This window comes from Raphanus sativus, chromosome 3 (genome assembly GCF_000801105.2).
Source record: "Raphanus sativus cultivar WK10039 chromosome 3, ASM80110v3, whole genome shotgun sequence".
In the NCBI taxonomy this organism is placed as follows: domain Eukaryota; kingdom Viridiplantae; phylum Streptophyta; class Magnoliopsida; order Brassicales; family Brassicaceae; genus Raphanus; species Raphanus sativus.
In genome coordinates, this window is record NC_079513.1 from 28,356,924 (window position 1) to 28,375,405 (window position 18,482).

At 35.4% G+C, this 18,482-nt stretch overlaps 3 protein-coding genes and 1 long non-coding RNA gene across 7 annotated transcripts; 3 read left to right on the forward strand and 1 right to left on the reverse strand.

Moving 5' to 3' along the window:
- The first annotated feature begins 158 nt into the window (after positions 1 to 158).
- LOC108845746 (aldose reductase) lies at positions 159 to 3,117 on the forward strand. The gene is made up of 8 exons (XM_018618920.2): positions 159 to 452; positions 640 to 690; positions 788 to 861; positions 948 to 1,035; positions 1,137 to 1,343; positions 1,452 to 1,523; positions 1,668 to 1,910; positions 2,912 to 3,117. The coding sequence occupies exons 1-8, from the start codon at positions 309 to 311 to the stop codon at positions 2,999 to 3,001; spliced, it is 969 nt and encodes a 322-aa protein (XP_018474422.1). The 5' UTR covers positions 159 to 308; the 3' UTR covers positions 3,002 to 3,117.
- A 4,321-nt stretch (positions 3,118 to 7,438) lies between these two features.
- On the reverse strand, positions 7,439 to 10,587 carry LOC108845749 (F-box/LRR-repeat protein 3). Its single transcript, XM_018618927.2, has 8 exons — positions 9,729 to 10,587; positions 9,502 to 9,627; positions 9,323 to 9,427; positions 8,829 to 9,228; positions 8,599 to 8,728; positions 8,218 to 8,512; positions 7,856 to 8,128; positions 7,439 to 7,763 (listed from the first exon to the last, which is right to left on the reverse strand). The coding sequence occupies exons 1-8, from the start codon at positions 10,368 to 10,370 to the stop codon at positions 7,707 to 7,709; spliced, it is 2,028 nt and encodes a 675-aa protein (XP_018474429.2). The 5' UTR covers positions 10,371 to 10,587; the 3' UTR covers positions 7,439 to 7,706.
- Positions 10,588 to 12,228: 1,641 nt separating this feature from the next.
- Positions 12,229 to 14,286, forward strand: LOC108845752 (uncharacterized). Of its 3 annotated transcripts, none has more exons than XR_008943507.1 (9): positions 12,229 to 12,471; positions 12,584 to 12,663; positions 12,766 to 12,834; positions 12,937 to 13,049; positions 13,149 to 13,214; positions 13,354 to 13,488; positions 13,569 to 13,629; positions 13,771 to 13,882; positions 13,973 to 14,286. It is a non-coding gene; the product is annotated as an uncharacterized LOC108845752 (long non-coding RNA). The 3 variants fall into 3 exon arrangements; XR_001948531.2 differs by having other exon boundaries at positions 12,230 to 12,486; XR_008943506.1 differs by having other exon boundaries at positions 12,230 to 12,486; positions 13,771 to 13,837.
- A 2,381-nt stretch (positions 14,287 to 16,667) lies between these two features.
- On the forward strand, positions 16,668 to 18,363 carry LOC108845751 (protein LURP-one-related 15). Of its 2 annotated transcripts, XR_008943508.1 has the most exons (4): positions 16,668 to 17,096; positions 17,214 to 17,441; positions 17,887 to 18,093; positions 18,206 to 18,363. XR_008943508.1 is itself a non-coding variant. In XM_018618929.2 (3 exons), the coding sequence occupies exons 1-3, from the start codon at positions 16,815 to 16,817 to the stop codon at positions 18,037 to 18,039; spliced, it is 663 nt and encodes a 220-aa protein (XP_018474431.1). In that variant the 5' UTR covers positions 16,668 to 16,814; the 3' UTR covers positions 18,040 to 18,363. The 2 variants fall into 2 exon arrangements, 1 of the variants encoding a protein (XP_018474431.1); XM_018618929.2 differs by having other exon boundaries at positions 17,887 to 18,363.
- The last annotated feature ends 119 nt before the right edge of the window (positions 18,364 to 18,482 follow it).

The following is an 18,482-nucleotide window of genomic DNA, read 5'->3' on the forward strand; positions in this document are numbered from 1 at the left end:
ATAATAAAGTGTTATTCCATCTTTAGTTTGTCCTCCAAAAGCCTTTTTATTATTCGCTGCGGCCCAAAGTTTCAGGCCCAGTTTGTACGATTGTCCCCCATATATATGCCTAGGAGTAACCATTTGTGCTGGCGCAGCTGAATATATTACTACTAGTAGTTAGTGTTACAAATGAAGAGGTTGGCAGTTGCAGAGCAAGACACGCGGCTCCTCGATGGCTGTCTTCTGCCAAGTGGCGGTGCCTTCTTCTGTATATGTAGGTAGAACTCTGCGTGTCTTAGAGAAGAGAAGAGAAGAGGGTAGATATAATGGCACATACCACGTTTACGCCGGAAGGGCAGAAGACGGAGTCGTTTCGGCTCTTGAGCGGCCACAAAATCCCAGCCGTTGGACTCGGCACCTGGCGATCTGGCTCTGAAGCCTCCCACGCCGTTTTCACTGCCCTCGTCGAGGTCATTTCCTTCCTTCACAACTCCTCTTGACTTAGTTAGTTAGTTCTTTTTTTTTTTGAGCAACAAGTTAATTAGTTAGTTAGTTCTTGAGTTAGTTAGTTACTTAGTTAGTTACTTAGTTAGTTACTTAGTTAGTTTTTATCTAGGAATCAATCATTTAAAATGATATACTCCTTTGATGCTGCAGGGTGGTTATAGGCACATTGATACAGCTTGGGAATATGGTGATCAGAATGAGGTATCTCTCTCTTTCTCGTCTTGTTCTGTCTGAAATACAGTTTCTAGTTTTGGTGATGTAAACAAGAATACTTACTAGTCTTCTTGTACAAACAAAGGTGGGTGTAGGGATGAAGAGGGCTATCCACGCTGGTATTGAGAGGAGGGACCTCTTCGTGACCTCCAAGCTTTGGTAAGCACCCTTTCCTTTCCTTTCTTTACTACTACTTCACTCATTTTGCTAATTGTGTTTTCTTTTTTACACGTGCGTAAGTAAAGGTGTACAGAGTTGTCCCCTGAGAGAGTGCGTCCTGCTCTGCTAAATACCCTTCAACAGCTTCAATCAGACTACCTTGATCTTTACCTGGTATGCTTGTTTTCCCTCCTCGATTACTGAATCAAAGTTGTATATTTACTTATTTTCTTTCTAGTCTTTTTACAAATTCTCAATATATGGGTATGGTGCAGATTCACTGGCCTTTCAGGCTAAGAGAAGGAGCAAGTAAGCCACCAATGGCTGGGGACGTCCTTGAGTTTGACATGGAAGGTGTTTGGAGAGAAATGGAGAAGCTTGTCAAGGACAATCTTGTCAGGAGTATTGGCGTTTGTAACTTCACCCTCACTAAGCTCAATAAGCTTCTAGGCTTCGCTGATTTGATCCCTTCCGTTTGCCAGGTGTTCTTTTTTTTTTTTTAAAAAAATCATCCTCATGTATGTATGTATGTGGTCATCTACTTAAATACGTATGTTGAGTTTGTTAATCTTTGTTTGGGTTAATTTTAGATGGAAATGCATCCTGGTTGGAGAAATGACAAAATGCTCCAACTCTGCAGGATGAATGGTATCCATGTTACAGTAAGTACAAAACTTAATATATGATTCTTTGTTCACCTCTCTGATTCACAAGGGATTTCTGTGGATTCTAATAAATTATTCTTTTAGTAGATATGGTTCCATCACAATCTGATAAATGGTTTTGCTGAAACTTGAAAAAAAAAGGCCTATTCGCCGCTGGGATCTCAAGAAGGCGGGAGAGATCTGATACATGATCAGACAGTGGAGAGGATAGCCAAGAAGCTGAACAAGACACCGGGACAGGTACTGGTAAAATGGGGTCTTCAGAGAGGAACAAGCGTCATCCCCAAGTCATCTAATCCAGAGAGGATCAAGGAGAACATCAAAGTTTTTGACTGGGTGATCCCTGACCAAGACTTTGAAGCTCTCAGCAGCATCAGTGACCAGGTAATATACTTAACCCACTATTATTGGTTTATAGATTTTAAAAGTCTTACTAAAATCCATTGTTATTGGTTTGATGACTTCTAAATTCCACTCAAATCCTTTGTTATTCATAAAGTTTAGTTATTATGGATTTTACTATTCCATTAAATTCTATTGTTATTGGAAGGTGGATTCCTTATATTTTTACTCATAAGACTAGACTTTGAAAATATCACATATACTCATAAGAATTCTGAAATCGGTGAAATAAAAAAAACATACACATATTGAATATTTATCTACGTAAACACACTACACGAAACTCAATAATGGTGAAGCAACCAAACTCACATGATCTGTAATTCATTATATTTTTTTATAGTTTCATATTTGATAATGGTGAAGGATAACTAGAATAGTGTTTCAAGAAAATCACAAAAGTCAAAGAAAATAAGACTGATTATTATCATAAGAAAACCAATAAGAAGAGGAACTCACCAAACATAAGGAAAATGAGAAATGTGTATCATTGTATCAATTGATGTTTATATATATATGGTTTTATACATTGTCTTATAACTAAAAATATTTTGAAAAAATATATTATGCAAATCCATGATAATTAATAAAATCTGTTGAAATCAATACAAAGTATTTGATAGAAATTTGTTAACTCTACTTAACAAGAGGAACTCACCAAACATAAGGAAAATGAGAAATGTGTATTATTGTATCAATTGATGTTTATATATATGGTTTTTTCGAGATTTTATTTTTGGAAAAATTCTATAGAGATTGTATACATTGCCTTATAACTAAAAATATTTTGAAAAAATATATTATACAAATCCATGATAATTAATAAAATCTGTTGAAATCAATACAAAGTATTTGATAGAAATTTGTTAACTTTACTTAACTTCTAAAAATCTGTCAACTTTTAAAATCACTAAATTCCTTCTAAATTCTGATTCCAATAACCCAGGTTTTGATCGCTAATGTTGCAACACTTTTAAACGCAGAAACGAGTGTTGGACGGTGAGGATATGTTCGTCAACAAGAGCGAAGGTCCATTCCGTAGCGTGGCAGATCTGTGGGATCATGAAGACTAATCCAACCCAAGAAAGTCAAATAAGGTGTCTGTCTGTCTGTGGTTAAAGATCAATCGATGTATATGTTTCTATAATAATAAAGTAAAACAAAGGGTGAATTTGCGAGATAGCTAAGTTTGTGTAGATAATTAAGTGTATGTCATTGATGTTGACATTATTAAGAAAGTAACAAATGTGCCTCTTTTTATCCGGTTATAACCCTGTCTCCAACAGGTAGCAAGTGAGTCGACGTTGTTTTAATTAAGAAAAAGATTAGTCCACTTATCTAGAAGAAGGTAAGTCCACGTATCTTTAGATAAATATGAAGATAACCTCTTTTTTTTTTCTTTTTTTAACACCATTTTGTGTTGTTAGAGATGATGTAGAAAATCAATATATGGTAAATTAATTACATACATATGATGTCAACAAAATGAAATGTGACCAACATTTATTGTATACTATTCATATTTTACACAGTTAAACCAGAGTATTCTATTCCATATAAAAAAATAGTACAGGAGATCAATTCTATGCCAACCCCAAAATAATAAACCTTATCCAACCATTCCATCCCAAGCCCTTAAATACCAAACCATAAACATCGAACCCTAAATTTCAAATATAAACCCTAAACCTAAATAAAGAAGGTATTTCATATCATCGAAATAGTATAGAGCTATAACCCAACACACATCACCTAAATACTAAACCCAGACCCAACTTTTGAATACTAAACCCTAAACAGCTATCACTAAACCCAAACCCCAATCCCCTCCTTCCAAATATTAAACCTTAAATCTAAGTATAGATTATAAACCCAAATAGAATTGAACAAAATACATAGTATAGTACGTATTGGTAAACAAAATATAACAGTCTTTATTAATCGTCAAATGAAATGATAATACATGATAGGGTCACTAAAACCAAACCTCAACCCACACCTTTCAAATACTAAACCCTATATCCTAATCACTAAACCTTAAACCCAAATATAGATCCTAAACCCAAATAGAATGGAACAAAATACATAATATAGTACATATTGGTGACCAAAATAACACTCTTTATTAACACTAAACCCTAACTTGGAAATGCCAACCCACATACGAGATATAAACAATTTTCCCTGTTTTTAAATAATGACATTCACCGGGTTCCTAATACTATACTACATGGTAGATATAATAATAGTATTTTTTATAGTGTACGAGGAACTAAACTTTAGTTCTCCTTAATAATTCAGAGGACTTTAGTAGCAAGGTTATATAGATGTATTAATATTTATTGAATAGAATAGATTGACATTACGACATAGATGGGGTCGTAAAACTAATACAAGTAACATAGTAACGAGGATGAGTTAGGGAAACTTAACTCAGATGATAAAACTATACACTAACCCGGAAATGTCAACCCACATCCAAGATATAAACAATTTCCCCGGTTTTCAAATATTGACAGTCATCAGATTGTTACATTCTTAAGAAATAGTATAGAAATATGTCCCAAATAGTATGGTAACCTTACATAAAAAATTACATTAAAGAATATATATAGTATACTATTTCGTTCACTGAATATAGTATAGACATCGAGTTCATCTTCTTCAATTCTTCTTTTTCTAAACATGCTGATACACCTTCACTTCATTCACCGTCGTTATTCTTCACCACCATATAAAGATCATATTTATCTTTTCTTCTTTTTCCCGACACAGCGACGATTTTTTTACCCTCGGCGCCATCTTCTACGGTGCCATCTTCTCTTCTAAACTCAATTTTGTAAGCTTATAATCTTTGTTTCTTCCTTGATTTGAGATGTTGTAGTGTGCGTTTAAATGTATGAAGAAGAAACATAAATTTGGTAGAAAGAGGAAGAAAAGGAGGAAAGATGTGCAGCAATTGTAACCACAAATTACTTTTCAGATTTATTATTATTATTAGTCTATTTTTTTTGTTCTGACAGGTTTCACAGGTTGCAACTAGGGGCAATATGGCAATATTATGTAAAAGAGGCAAGTTGTATAGGTGAAATTTTTTTTTAGATAGTGAGTGAATTATCTTTTGTTTGATGGTTGTTGAGTGCAATTTCCCTAAAACAAAACAAAGGATCTTCCTAAAGAAAACATTATTATGCCATTAATCCTAAAAATAAAAACTTAAAATTACTGTAAATATAAACTTCAATATATAGAAAAATTAACGAAAATTTTATATTTTCGTAGAGGTTAATCTATAAACTTCTTAAAAAATCAATGAATATGCAAATTTTGTTTAAATGCGTATTTGTATCCTGCATTTGACATAAGATATGGTCGTAGAGGTTTAGGATTTTTGTTGTTTCTGTTATTGTTTATTTCGAGAATAAAGATTTTATAGTAAGTCTAATGATTTAAACAACATATGAAATTTTGTTAATTTAACTATTAAAAAATTAGAACGATGTTCATGTATTATAAAAGAGAGCTTTCATACATTAACAAAAATGTATAAAATGATTAGAAATTTTAAACAACATTAATGAGTACAAACTTTAAAATATAGAGCATTTAACCTAAATTCAATATTTTCGTAAAGGTTAATCCATTTATTTTGAAAAAAAATAAAAAAAAAAAGTGATTATACTGTTTTAATGTATATTTGCATTATAAATTAGTATAGGATAATGATCAAGGAGATTTGGAAACTTTGTTGTTTCTAAAGAATAGAGATTTTATAGTGGTTAATCCACTAATTTAAGCAGTATATTAAATTTATTAAACAAATTATTAAGAAATTTAAACAATGATCATGTATCATGAAAGATAGTTTATGATACAATAATAAAATTTAGAATGTAGTTAGAATTTTTTTTTTAAATTAAAGAATACTAATTCAGTATATAAAGAATTTACCTAAAAGCTCAATATTTTAAATTTTACTCTCCTTTTGTTCCCTTCTTCTCTGTTTCACTGATTACCAGAAAGAATTAAAAGTTAAAGTTTGGTGGATCCAATGCTTAGATTAGACGTGATAGTAAATGTTACGACTATTAGTGAACTCACTAGTTTTGTTTTTTCTACCCAGATCATTTAGTCTATCAATGGTTTGCATAAGTGAGACACTGCAGCTGTATTTTAATATCAGTAATGACTTTGATTAAAGATGGATGGTTGATTGCAATGGGGTTCACTCAAATATCATCGGTGAAAGAAACACATGTACCAGTATTATTATGAGAAAATTCGTTTTAAATCATAGTTTAATGGAGAAGAAGTGACATACTAGTATGCTTTTAATAAAGTAAGCAAAACTTTAGGCGGTTCCGTAATCAATGAGGCCTAATTAAGAATTGAAGAAAAAAGAAGCAGGTGATTATGGGTGTGTAATCATCTGGGTTGTCTTTCTTTTATGATTGATTGATCAAATAACATTAAGATTTGATGGCATCATTTGGCGGTGATACTTTTCTGGACTGAAACGTAAGTGACATGTGTTTGTTTAGGTAGTGGCGATATTCATTGCAAGTTATCAAAACGCATGAGAATTTGTCAACCTGGATGTTGGTATATATGAGCTGGGAGAAAAACAAAAAGACGGGTTGTATTTGTATATTTGTCCAAATTTTAAATTATGAAGATGTAGAAAGAATGAAAGAAAAAGTGGTAGGAGCACTGGAACAAACAAGAACAGATCCATGGGAGCGGCTTGGGTTGTGAGAAACAAAAGAGAAGTGGTCCTCTACCATAGTAGAAGAGCCTTTGCAGAGATTAAGTCTAAGGATGAGGCAAATCTGGTAGCCTTCTTGTGGGCTGCGGAGAGCATGACGAGTCTAAAACTAGAGAAGCTCATTATGGCAAGTGAAATGGAGGAACTGTTTGGAGCGGTACTTAGGCCCCATCAATGGCCATCGTTTAGCTTCCAGAGACCAGAAGTATTGGCTAGTATGGTGGGCATTAAAGATTTGGAAGGTTCTTGTGGTGAAAAAGGAAGCTAATAGAGGAGCAGGTTTCATCGCAGAAAGTGTAAACAATTTCAACTTAACTTAGTCGTACGTGGCGGACCGCGACGGGTCAATCCGGAGTAGTTGTTTGAATTCTTCGTGAATGAAAGTCGGTTCCTCTAAGTAGTTCACCTGGGTGCGTAGATGAGAAGGGAGTTTGATTGCTTGGATTTTCACAGGGATCTGTCCTGTTTTGTGTTCGTTTGAGAAGTGCCTTTGTTTGAGTTGTAGGCCTTGAACCTTTGTTTGATCACGTATTTTATATATAAGCTTTGAAGGAAAAAAAAAGTGGTAGGCGCACCGAACGGCGCAGTAGCCGTTATTGCCATGAGAGAGGGAGGTGAGGTGGTTGTTGATGACACCGAGTCGTCGACTCGCATTTTCTTTTTTGGGTGCATGTGGTGAGAGGCTGGAGTGGACCATTACTGCGACCATTAAAATGGCGGGCCCTACTGCAGAGCCAAGTTGATAGACACCATCCAGAAAAGAAAAAGTCAAAAAAGAAAAGGAACAAAGGCATCTCTTGTGACGTCCGTTAACTTCGGCATAAGAAAAAAAAAAAGAGAAAAGAATTGAAATTACAGAAAGGGTACATACTACCAACCACCATGTTACAAGGATATACATTTTTTTTGGTTAAAACGTAAGGATATACATTTCCGACATACATGTATGTCTGGTGGCTCCGTTTCTTTCCATTTGAGAATGTTTCTTCACAACATTTGTTTTTTTTTTCTTTCTAAAGCACAATATCTTCTTCCAGCTGTAGCTTCCAGTATTTGGGATCTAACTCCGCCTGTTCCAAGTATTTTCATAATTGGTATTTACCCTATTATCAGTCACAGAAGCGCTTCACCACCAAACTTTTACTTGCAAATAAAACAGTACCTGAAGTGTATTCTTGTTATTATTAGTATGGTAGTCTTTCCACAGGAAGGCGCAACCACGAGCTTCCATGTGGTTTATAAGAGACGGAAGAAGTAGTGATCTGAGGGAAGCGTGGAGTTTCACTTTTCTTAACCCTCCACACCCAACCAACGCTGCTGCTACTCCACTCGGGCTCAAACCCCTCGTGTTCACTGCCGCTATGTTCTGCAAACACCCTATGTTTGCTAGCGACACAAGTCCCACATCTGTCACCCCCGTGTCCGACACGCTTATCTGCAACAACCATTACAAAAGATCATCATCAACAAAGGGTTCCGTGACTGACTGACTGGAGGGGGGGTGGGTATTCCTGAGTCTTTTACCTGTCTGAGGCTCTGTGAAAAGTGAGCGAGAGTGAGCAAACCGGAGTCATTGATGTATGGACACTTTTTCAAGTCGAGCTTGGTGAGCCGCTTACATCGCACAGCAATGGCGGCAAGTCCTTGGGAAGTGATGTAAGGGCATCCCCGGCTCTCGAATGTTTGTAACAATGAGCATTTGGACAATGAGAGCAAGGACTTGTCTGTGATGTCTTTGCAGTATGATATGTTGATTGTTTCGAGATGACAGCAGCCTTGTGCGATGGACGAGAATCCTATGTCTGTTATTCCGACCGACCTGGTGGAGGCCATAGATAACAAGAGACTGAGAATGGCCCGCTAAGAAAACTTAGTTTAAGCGCGCACACACACACAATGACAAACCTGTAGAGATCAAGTTCACGGAGATTAGAGCAGCCCATACCAATGTACGAGAGTCCTCTGTCTGTTATATTCAGACATATTCCCAACTTCAACGAGGAAAGACTAAGACAAGTAGATATGGATTTTAGTCCTGCACCCAAACAAGCACAAGCACAAGCACGCACGCACGCACGATGAGATGAGTTTAGTTTACCTACTTATCCGAAAAGAGTGAGAAAAAAAAAAAGAACCTTGATCATCAATCTCATTGTCAGTAAAGTCGAGCTCTTCAAGTAGGCGACACTTGTGACCGATCAACCAAAAGGCTTCTCTGGAAACAAGAGAACAAGACTCCATCTTCAAAGAGACAAGTAAGGGACAAGAATTGGCGAGTTGGGTGATTGAAACTCCAGTTAGTTTCCGGCAACAGGTGATATCAAGTTTTGTAAGGCCTTTGAGTTTCATTACAAGAGAAGAAAGACCTTCATCAGTTACAGTGACACATTTGCTTAGGCTAACCTCCCTGAGGGAAGTGCACAGAGTGCCTATCGCCTTCAACCCATCACAAGTTACCGAACAACCATCCAACCTGATCGACTGTAGTAATGCTGAAACCTTGTTTAAGCTACTTGCAAAATCCAATGAGATGACCTAAAATCAGGAAAAACCAAAACAAACTCGATCATAGAGAAGAGAGGAAAGCATATGTTTTTGGGGTAATAAAAAAAAAAGAGGAAGAACTTACAGAAGGAGAGTGTGATAGATCAAGGCGCTCGAGACATGGGGCCCCGCTTAAAAGTGAGGTTAAACCTCTCTGAGTTAAATTCTGGCAGCTCGATGCATCAAGGTTCTACAGAGAAAATGACAGTTTATTTCTTTTTTAAGTAAAATCTCAAAGATGGAAACTAAAATATGTTTTACTACCTTTAAGGAGTTGCAGTGATGGGTGAGTGAATTAAGAGAGTCATCATCGACACCGAAACAGCCTTGTATAAGAAGTTGTTCAAGGTGTTGAAGTTTGAGAACATCATGCAAGCACTTGCCTGTGATCTGTAAGTAAGGAAAGATACGACAAGGACATATTCTCTCAATAAATTAAAGAATGAAAAGCTTATGATTAAATCAACAAGAGGGGAGGAGAAGAAAGAGACGGGCAAGTAGGAGAGGTCTAAGGAGCGAATGTCCTTGCATTTGAGGGAAAGGAGAGCAACTCCTAAATCACCGACGCCAACACACCATTTCAAGCTCACATTCTTCAGCTTCCTACATCCTACCGCTATACATCCTATTCCCATGTCCGTCACCTTCTTGCATCTCTCCATCTTCAGCCTCTCCAAGCTCTTCGCCTCCGCCACCGCCGCCGCCCCCGCGTCCCTCATCTCAGTCGCGTTCGACAGGTCTATCTCCACCAGACTTACGCATTTCACCGCCAGTCTCAGCAGCCCCGCCGCCGTGAAGGAGAATGAGCGCGATAAGTCCACGGACCTCAGCGTTGGTCCTGAGAGGCATCCCACGACGCTAAGCGCGTAGTCGGTGACGCGCGGGCAGAAGGTGAGATCGAGATCGGAGGTATTAGGGTACCTTTTAAGGATACGAGGAAGATACTCGGGTCGGAGAGGTCTAAGGGATGTGCGGTGCTTGGACTCCATCTGGTAGAACCATTTACAGGTAAGAGAGAAGGATTTGAGATTGGAAGGGTTGTTCTGAGCCACCAAGTCTAGGATTATGAACACCACCTCCTCCGATAGTAGATCCATTGCCTTCTCTTCAATCTGCTTCGCCTTCTTCTTCATTTTCTTTTTCTTTTTCTTTTTTTTTGAAACAACCAAAAATTATTCTCTACTTACTGATTTTTATCAATCGAGAACACAGTTTCGATGATGATTTTTGCCCCCCCCCCACAGACTCACAGTTTCTATGGGAACAGAGAAGAGGACTCAACAACAAGACTTGGTAGAAAAGACTTGAAAGGAGAAGGAAGGATATTTTTTTACCATATCGCATATTAGCCCTTGCTCTTGTCCTATCTATATATATATAGTAGGATGAGCTGTAGTTTAATGTTTTTTTCTGATATATATTTATTTTACTCTATATTTTTAACGTGTTATTTGTTTCTTGTATAAATAATATTTTCCCCAGATGCATTTTATTTATTTTTGGTGTAAAAGATGCATTTTATTTTATGATCATTGCTAGCTATAATTTTCTAAAATTGGTATGGAATTATAAAGCATATACATTCAAATGAAATATCTTAATAATAAAAGAAAATGAATTATGACAAACTTGTTTACCATGAAAGTAGTCCGGTTTTGACTATTATGATGTAGTATAACTTGATATATTTTAGAAATGAAAACACAAGAAGTAGTGAGGGTATTTGTGTAACTGTAAAAATGGATTAAATATAGAACCAACCGTACGGTCAAGGACGGAGAAGGGTATAAAGGTAAAGAGAAAAAAAGGGAGGTCGCAGTCAAGAAGTTAGGCCATTGGATATGTGTATATATGGTGGAGTAAGCATGCGAGGAAGGACAGATTCGAGTGCGGACAGTACTTTCACTTCCTAAATATCTCTTTTCATTTTTTATATTCCACTAGTTGTTCCCCTAATCTTATCATTTCTTAACACAGCAATTGCAGATTAGTAAACTTCCTTGTTTTCTTACAGCATCTAATAATAGCTTTATCCTGCGTAATATCTATAACCACAGATATAATATATAGACAAGCCGACCAAGAAAATGCTAAGAGATATATGCTCTCTTTTTCTTTGTCATCAAATGAGTATATATTCTTGTCTTGTACTCTGAAACTCGTGATCGTCAGTTAACAATGAAATATTCGATATCTAATAATCTAATGTTTCTGTTTTATCACATTTTAAACTAGTAGGAAGTGCGCCTTCTCTTTTTGGTACTGACCTAATATTTGGTTATGTAATAGCTAAAAGTCAAATAAAATAATTGTTCTATTGACAATTTGACAAAAACAAATCTCAGGCTATGGACAGGAAGTCAGGAAGGGCTCAACAGAGACAGAACAGTAAATGTAAACTGTTTACAAACTTCAAGGCGTGACCGACTGACCGTACTTATCTATAACCAGACTATTTTTTTTACCAAAACCAACCAAGACTATTTTAGGTGATGATAGATGATCTATTGTCTCTAAGGGGCAGGATATGCACCCAAGCAAATAACGTAATGCACCTGCCTAATCAGTCGTTATAGAGTAAATATTTACTCTAAATTTTGCATTACTCTTAACTTCCACTAAAATTTTACAATCATGTGAAATATTATTTTGTCATAGTATTCTTGCAGTTAAAGCAAAGAAAAATATTCACTCGTCTTGTCTAGAATTTCTCAGTAACAATATCTTTTTTTTTGGTGTAACTGAGTAACAATATCTACTATACATTTTCTCTTTTTCACAATTTTTTTTTCACTTAAAACACCAACCAGACCCAATAACACTTGCACAATTATTTCGTCATACATCAATACTATACTAAAAGGTAAATAACTTGAAAGGAGAGAGTGTCCACGTCACTCATTTAATTCGACCAATGAGAGCTCAGCATACATCCACGTCAAAACTTCTTTCCCTCTGATGGGCTTGAACCGAACTCGGTCTCTGGGCTTTGAATTCGCGGTGTGTCGGGCTTTCCAGCGTCGATACTCTCCCCCTTTCTCCGCCCCCAGACTTTTCCCCTTCATCTTCTCCCAACGTTTTACTTTTTCTCTGTTACCTTCTCAATCAATGAAGCTGTTAAAGCTATTCTTTAATGTTGTGATCCATCTCCCTTGATACTTCTCTCTAAGTCTCTATCTCTAAACCTAAATCTATCCTAAATAAAAAAACTTTGACTATTTCATTTCTCCACTGGTTCGTTTCTGATCGGTTCGCACGTTTGTCTCTAATATTTCTTTCGATATGGCACTTCAGTGTTTTGTTGATCTAATGAAGTTTAATTCTCGCTCTCTTATGCCGAGCTTAGTGGAAGGAAACGGACACGGATTCTACCAGTCTCTGGGTCTGAATTACTCTTGGCACCTTGGAGCCGTAATGTTGTTATTGGTATGTTTCTCTTTCTGGTTATGAATGATTGGTTTTGATTAATGTTATTTGATTAATGTTATTTGATTAATGTTAATGTTATCTTCTCTGGAAAAAAATTAGATCATTGATTGACTTGGATTCTGAAGATGAGTTCTTGCGAATGGATTCAGAAACCAGAAATAAGTAATCGTGAGTAAACTCCTCCTGTTCAAAAGTTTTAAACCTCAAGTTTGCTATTTCTGTAATTTTTTGTTGACTAGATACTGATATTAAGTTATCTGGCAATCTCAGGGAGCTTCTCGCCGTTTTACCACACATAAGAAGAGTATTGTAGAGATTGAATCGGTTGGTGTTGCTGGTAAAACTGTGAGCCGTGTTAAGAATTAACACACTTCCGCCTAGAGGTAAAGAAAAGTTTGAAACCGTTCTCTTCACAAACCCTTTAGATATCAAGTATGTACCATCGTGTACACAGATTCTGACTACAGTATGTTTATGTGCAGTTTGTAGCCGATGATCAAGAACATACGGATGACGATTAGGATATCAAGTCTTTAGAAGATGGTTTTGTAAGTTGTCACGATAATGCTTTTTTTTCCTATATCTTCATGATAAGAGTTTGTCTGGTTATCTTGAATCTCTTAAGGAAAACATATATGGTTCTAAACTAATTCAGCTTTTATATACCGACCTTTTTGGTAATGACAGGTTTCTGTGACTCCACTGTCTCTACTTCCAAACATAGATTCAGAAACTCAAGCCGAAGCATCAGAATGGATCGACAAATACCTTAACGCTGATCAATGAAAAAGGGTGATGTGGCCAAAACACTGCCAACATCTGGTAACTGGATTCTCTGCTTTTGTTTGTTCGTGTGGTTTTTGTTGTCATTTTAATCCTTTTAGTTTATTTGATCCCCCTAGAAGTCTCGTGATCAGATCTCTTACCAAGAAGTATCTGAATGATCCTTTTACAATTGATCTGGTGAGTAGCCTCGTGCCTGAAATTGCTCAGACTTTAATGATTGATCTTGGGGTTTATAATTGTTGTTAATGAAGTGCCTTATCTTATGTGAAAATCTGTACTTTTGTGTTATCTTTTGCCTGACTGTTATGTGTTGTATAGGTTGGAGATTCTGATCAAAAGCTCGCAGATGGAATTACAATGTATTCTATCATGGCAGATTCTTATGGTAGGGCTTTAATTATTGGTCCTCTTCTGCTGTATAGTCTATACGGTAGGATATATATATATTTCAGTCTGGTTTACAATCATTGCATAAGGATTAATCTAACTATTTCAACAACTGGATATGGTTTCATGGCAGGCTCTCCATCAATCTACATAGGTTTATGTGTGAGGAGTTACGAAATAGGATTTGAAATGAAGCCAAAGATTATCTATAAGAGTCGTCACCCAAGCAATTGAATCCAGCTTCTACACTCATTGCTAGAACAATACAAACCAGCTGCTCAGGGATTTTGTAGAGAGTTACATCATGAATGATCTTCATTATTTGTTAAGTGTCTTCTCCCAGACACAAAAAAGAACACAAAAAATGTAAATGGTTTGTACTACACTTGGTTCTATATGTGAGCACCTTATACTAGACATTGTACAATAATGATGATACATTATCCAGTTTCCAGTCTTAATTACTAAGTGATTCAGAATCTAACTTTGGTCTGATTTTGTCATTTAGTTGCCGTGTCTATCGTATGTTGCTGCAAAGCTTAAGACAATGAACGAGGTTTAGTGTATTTTGTTTAGTTTACAAATTGTCTTTGAACTCCAGCAACTTTGTCTTTTATTTGCTACAAGGTTAAGATTTCATGTTCATGACTTCCTAAATCAATAAGTCTGCCTCAAAGCCATATGCAAAATAGATATCTTACCATAACATCTCAAATAGCAATCTGTTGAACTAATGGTTATGTCAAATATATACCAAGTTTAAGCTATATAGAAAGCATGCAACCATGTTAGTTAGAATTCACGAACAAGCTCATATATAGGTATGAATTGTCTTTTATAAATTACTAAGGAACTCTCATACATGTCTGAGTAAAAATCTAAAAGGAAAATTACAAATTGTTTTACTAATTACTCTTTGTCTTAGTCATCTGTCCTTTATGTACAAAACTGAACAAAAAAAAAATCCCAGTTTTGAGGCTGGTTCTTTTTAAATCAGTCAAATGGTATCCACTCTGTTTGCATTCTCTCCACCAACAAATATGAGTTTCACCAGGACATTGTTTTACGACATATACATGCTGAGGTTTAAAGCATACATTATACTTGCATATCTTGGTATCATCATTGCTCAAAATCCCTCGGTCAACAAAATTACAGGTCAGATTATTATATAATGTATATCTTACTATGAGGATATCTTACTATGTTTATAATTCTTTTATAGGTAATGAACATAGAATCGTTTTTAAATGTTAGAAATGACAAAATTTATTGTATTATATTATTTCTAAACAAAATAGCAAATTATTTATAAATAATTAACCCGGGCGTAGCCCGGGAAACCACCTAGTATACATAAGAGTCTCTATACATAAACGTGTTGATACGTGTAATAACGAAATAATCTAACAGAGTTATTATCCATGCTTTCTGACACATCGCCATGTCAGTCTCTTCCGCGTATGTGGTGGTTTTCTAGTGATTAGTTTATAAGGGGCGAAAGTTCTGAATGTTAGGTTCAAAAAAAAAAAAGTTCTGGTCTAGAATACTTCTTGGCTTTTCTAAAAATATATTTAAATTACAGTTGCATCAAGTAAGAAGATAATGTGCAACAAGAAAGAGCTAATGGACTAGGTTTTATTTTTTAAAATATTCACTAGATTTATAAATATTTGCATTATGAGATCATTTTTAATATGAAATATATATGATATAGAACATATATAATCTATATATTATATATTATTACTATTATTTTTATATTATATATTATTTTAACATCTGTACTATATTGATATATCATTACTAGAATAATTTTTAATATCATTATAATTTAAATTACTAAAATTCTTATAATACAATTAATTTTTGGCTCATCAGATATACTATATTTTTCACTAACTAATTATAAAATTAATTACTAATCTACAAAAAAATCTTAAATAAAATAATGGAATTAACTAATATGATTTAAAATATGTCAATTAAAAATACTGTATAATAAAGATTTAGTAATAATTTTGTCTTCTATTTTTTAAAAAAAATTACTAAATAAATGTTATTAGATAGGAATTCCAAATAAAGACTATAGATTATGTTTTTTTTGCTAAAAAGACTATAGTATATGTTGAGCGAGAAAAAGAAAAAAAAAATAAGTAAGAATATGACAAAGTATCGATTGTTTCTGATTTTTTTCTACATGAGAGACTACATGAGATTCAAATTTAGTGCCTTTTTGAGAACTCCATTGCTTAACAATTAACATCTTGATTTTATGGTTGTTATAATAGTTTTTTTTTAATTCTTAACTTTCAAGTTATTAGGTTTATTAAATTTAATAACTATTCAATAATTTCTAGTAATTAAAATGTGTTTTTGGTTAAATAATTTGTTACATCTAGTTCATCCGAATTCAAACTGTTGCATATGAACAAACATAAACAAATAACAAAATCCTTTCGAACTCCTTTTTTTTTTTGAAAAAATCCTTTCGACTCTTTTTCCATTATATCGTTAGTTACTTAAATTTTTGAAAAAAATTTTAATCTAAAACGACTTTATATTCTTGAAGAAGTATTGTTGGGCCTTTGAAGAAGTATTGTTGGGCCTTTAATCATGTGAACAAACTAGGAATCTTTGTGTTAAATTCGTGATGAAATATCGGACACATTCATTTACTTCATAAATAAGCCTTCGAAAAACAAGCCTTTTTAAATAAAAAAGTGCGTAAAGTTCTGTTCTCAAGAAGTTTTTTTTAAAAGTCAACATATTCGATCCAGATTTGTATTTCGGTAATAAATCATATAAAGTTCTTTAAGCTAGCTAAACTTTTTTTTTAAGTTGTCAAAAAGAAAAAAGTAGCTAAACTTATCTTTTCGGCATATACTGGCGGCGAAAACAAAAGAGAGAGAGAGAGAGAGCATATACAAAACAAAAAAAAACACCCTAGCCAAAGTTGGAGAAGAAAGAAGAAAATGGAGCAGTCTTATGTGTATGCTTACCCACCAGGCACGGCTCCACAGCCTCCACAAGGCGGTGGCATCGCCGGAGTGATAGTGGATCCAAGGTTCTGTGCTCCGTATCCCGTGGATCTGGCGATCGTGCGGAAGATGATGACGCTGACTGACGGTAACTTCGTTATAACGGACGTTAACGGGAACTTGCTGTTCAAGGTGAAGGAGCCGGTGTTTGGTCTTCATGACAAGAGGGTTTTATTGGATGGTTCTGGATCTCCTGTCTTGACTTTGAGAGAGAAGGTCCTGTTACAAACCTAAATTAAGATTTGGTTTGTATGTACTAGCTAGATTTGGTTTGTATGTACTAGTTAGCTAAGCTAGGGCTTTAACTAAATTGAATTAAATTTTATATTGCAGATGGTGAGCTTGCACGACAGGTGGCAAGTATTTAGAGGAGGGAGTACGGAGCAGCGTGATCTGCTGTACACGGTTAAGAGATCGTCGATGCTTCAGTTTAAGACCAAACTCGATGTGTTTTTGAGTCACAATAAGGATGAGAAGAGATGTGATTTTAGGGTCAAAGGGAGCTGGTTCGAGCGCTCTTGTGTCGTCTATGCCGGCGAATCTGACGCCATCGTTGCCCAAGTAAACTCTCTCTTTCTTTATTTTCACATTTATTCGAGTGGGACCCTACCTCTGTCCTCTTAGTCAATCAATATTTATGTCATCTCTCTCTCTCTCACATGTGTACGATTTAGCAGTTTTTTATAACCGGTTCTGGATCAGATATTTTGGTTTAGCACGGTTTTAGATCAGTTGGGATCGATTTTCAAAATCTTAACTGCTGTGACAGCATTTTCTTTCTTTAGGTTTTGGTCAGATTATCCGGAATAAACATATGGTTAGCCTATATAACTAAATTGGTAGTTTAAGCATGTGTGTTATGAATTGTTAGAACATTTGATCAAAAAGAAAAAATGAATTGTTAGAACAATCAACATTTGTTAAACCAAATTTGGCAAAAAGAAAAACATTTACTTGAATATTATAGGTGATTTAAATGGAATGGTTTGTATGTATTGTAAAACAGATGCACAAGAAGCACACGGTGCAGAGCGTATTCTTGGGAAAAGACAATTTCTCGGTGACTGTTTATCCAAACGTGGACTATGCCTTCATTGCCTCTCTCGTCGTCATTCTCGATGATGTTAACCGAGAAGACCGTGCCGCAGGCAGCAGCTGATCAGATCAGACGTGTGTGTGTTGTGTGTGTGTGTGTGTGTGTGTGTGTGTGTGTGAGAGAGAGAGAGAGAGAGAGAGAGAGAGAGAGAGAGAGAGAGAGAGAGAGAGAGAGAGAGAGAGAGAGAGAGAGAGAGAGAGAGAGAGAGAGAGAGAGAGAGAGAGAGAGAGAGAGAGCTTGCTCGCTCGCTTGCTCACTTATTAGTTATGCTTTTGGCTTTGTATTGTACCTATATTCTCTAAACTTTGCACTTTGGAAGGTGGACTTGTTCTTTGTGTGATCTATCCAGTTGTAAAATAATACAAATGTAAGTATCGTTAGCCGTCACTTACTTTCTTATATAAATATTACTATATGTTATGTTTTTTTTTCTCGTTACTAACCAATGTTATTATTTTTTGCCGGTGGTGCCATTGTGTGTTAATAATAACTAAGACGCACATTAG

Coding starts and splice junctions, on each gene's coding strand:
- LOC108845751 (XM_018618929.2), top strand. CDS start 16,815: ATGGAGCAGTCTTATGTGTATGCTTACCCACCAGGCACGGCTCCACAG. Junction 17,097..17,213: donor TCTTGACTTTGAGAGAGAAG/GTCCTGTTACAA, acceptor TTTATATTGCAG/ATGGTGAGCTTGCACGACAG. Junction 17,442..17,886: donor CTGACGCCATCGTTGCCCAA/GTAAACTCTCTC, acceptor ATTGTAAAACAG/ATGCACAAGAAGCACACGGT.
- LOC108845749 (XM_018618927.2), bottom strand. CDS start 10,370: ATGAAGAAGAAGGCGAAGCAGATTGAAGAGAAGGCAATGGATCTACTA. Junction 9,229..9,322: donor ATCTATCACACTCTCCTTCT/GTAAGTTCTTCC, acceptor TCCTGATTTTAG/GTCATCTCATTGGATTTTGC. Junction 8,729..8,828: donor CAATGAGATTGATGATCAAG/GTTCTTTTTTTT, acceptor GTTTGGGTGCAG/GACTAAAATCCATATCTACT.
- LOC108845746 (XM_018618920.2), top strand. CDS start 309: ATGGCACATACCACGTTTACGCCGGAAGGGCAGAAGACGGAGTCGTTT. Junction 1,344..1,451: donor TGATCCCTTCCGTTTGCCAG/GTGTTCTTTTTT, acceptor GGTTAATTTTAG/ATGGAAATGCATCCTGGTTG. Junction 1,911..2,911: donor TCAGCAGCATCAGTGACCAG/GTAATATACTTA, acceptor TTTTAAACGCAG/AAACGAGTGTTGGACGGTGA.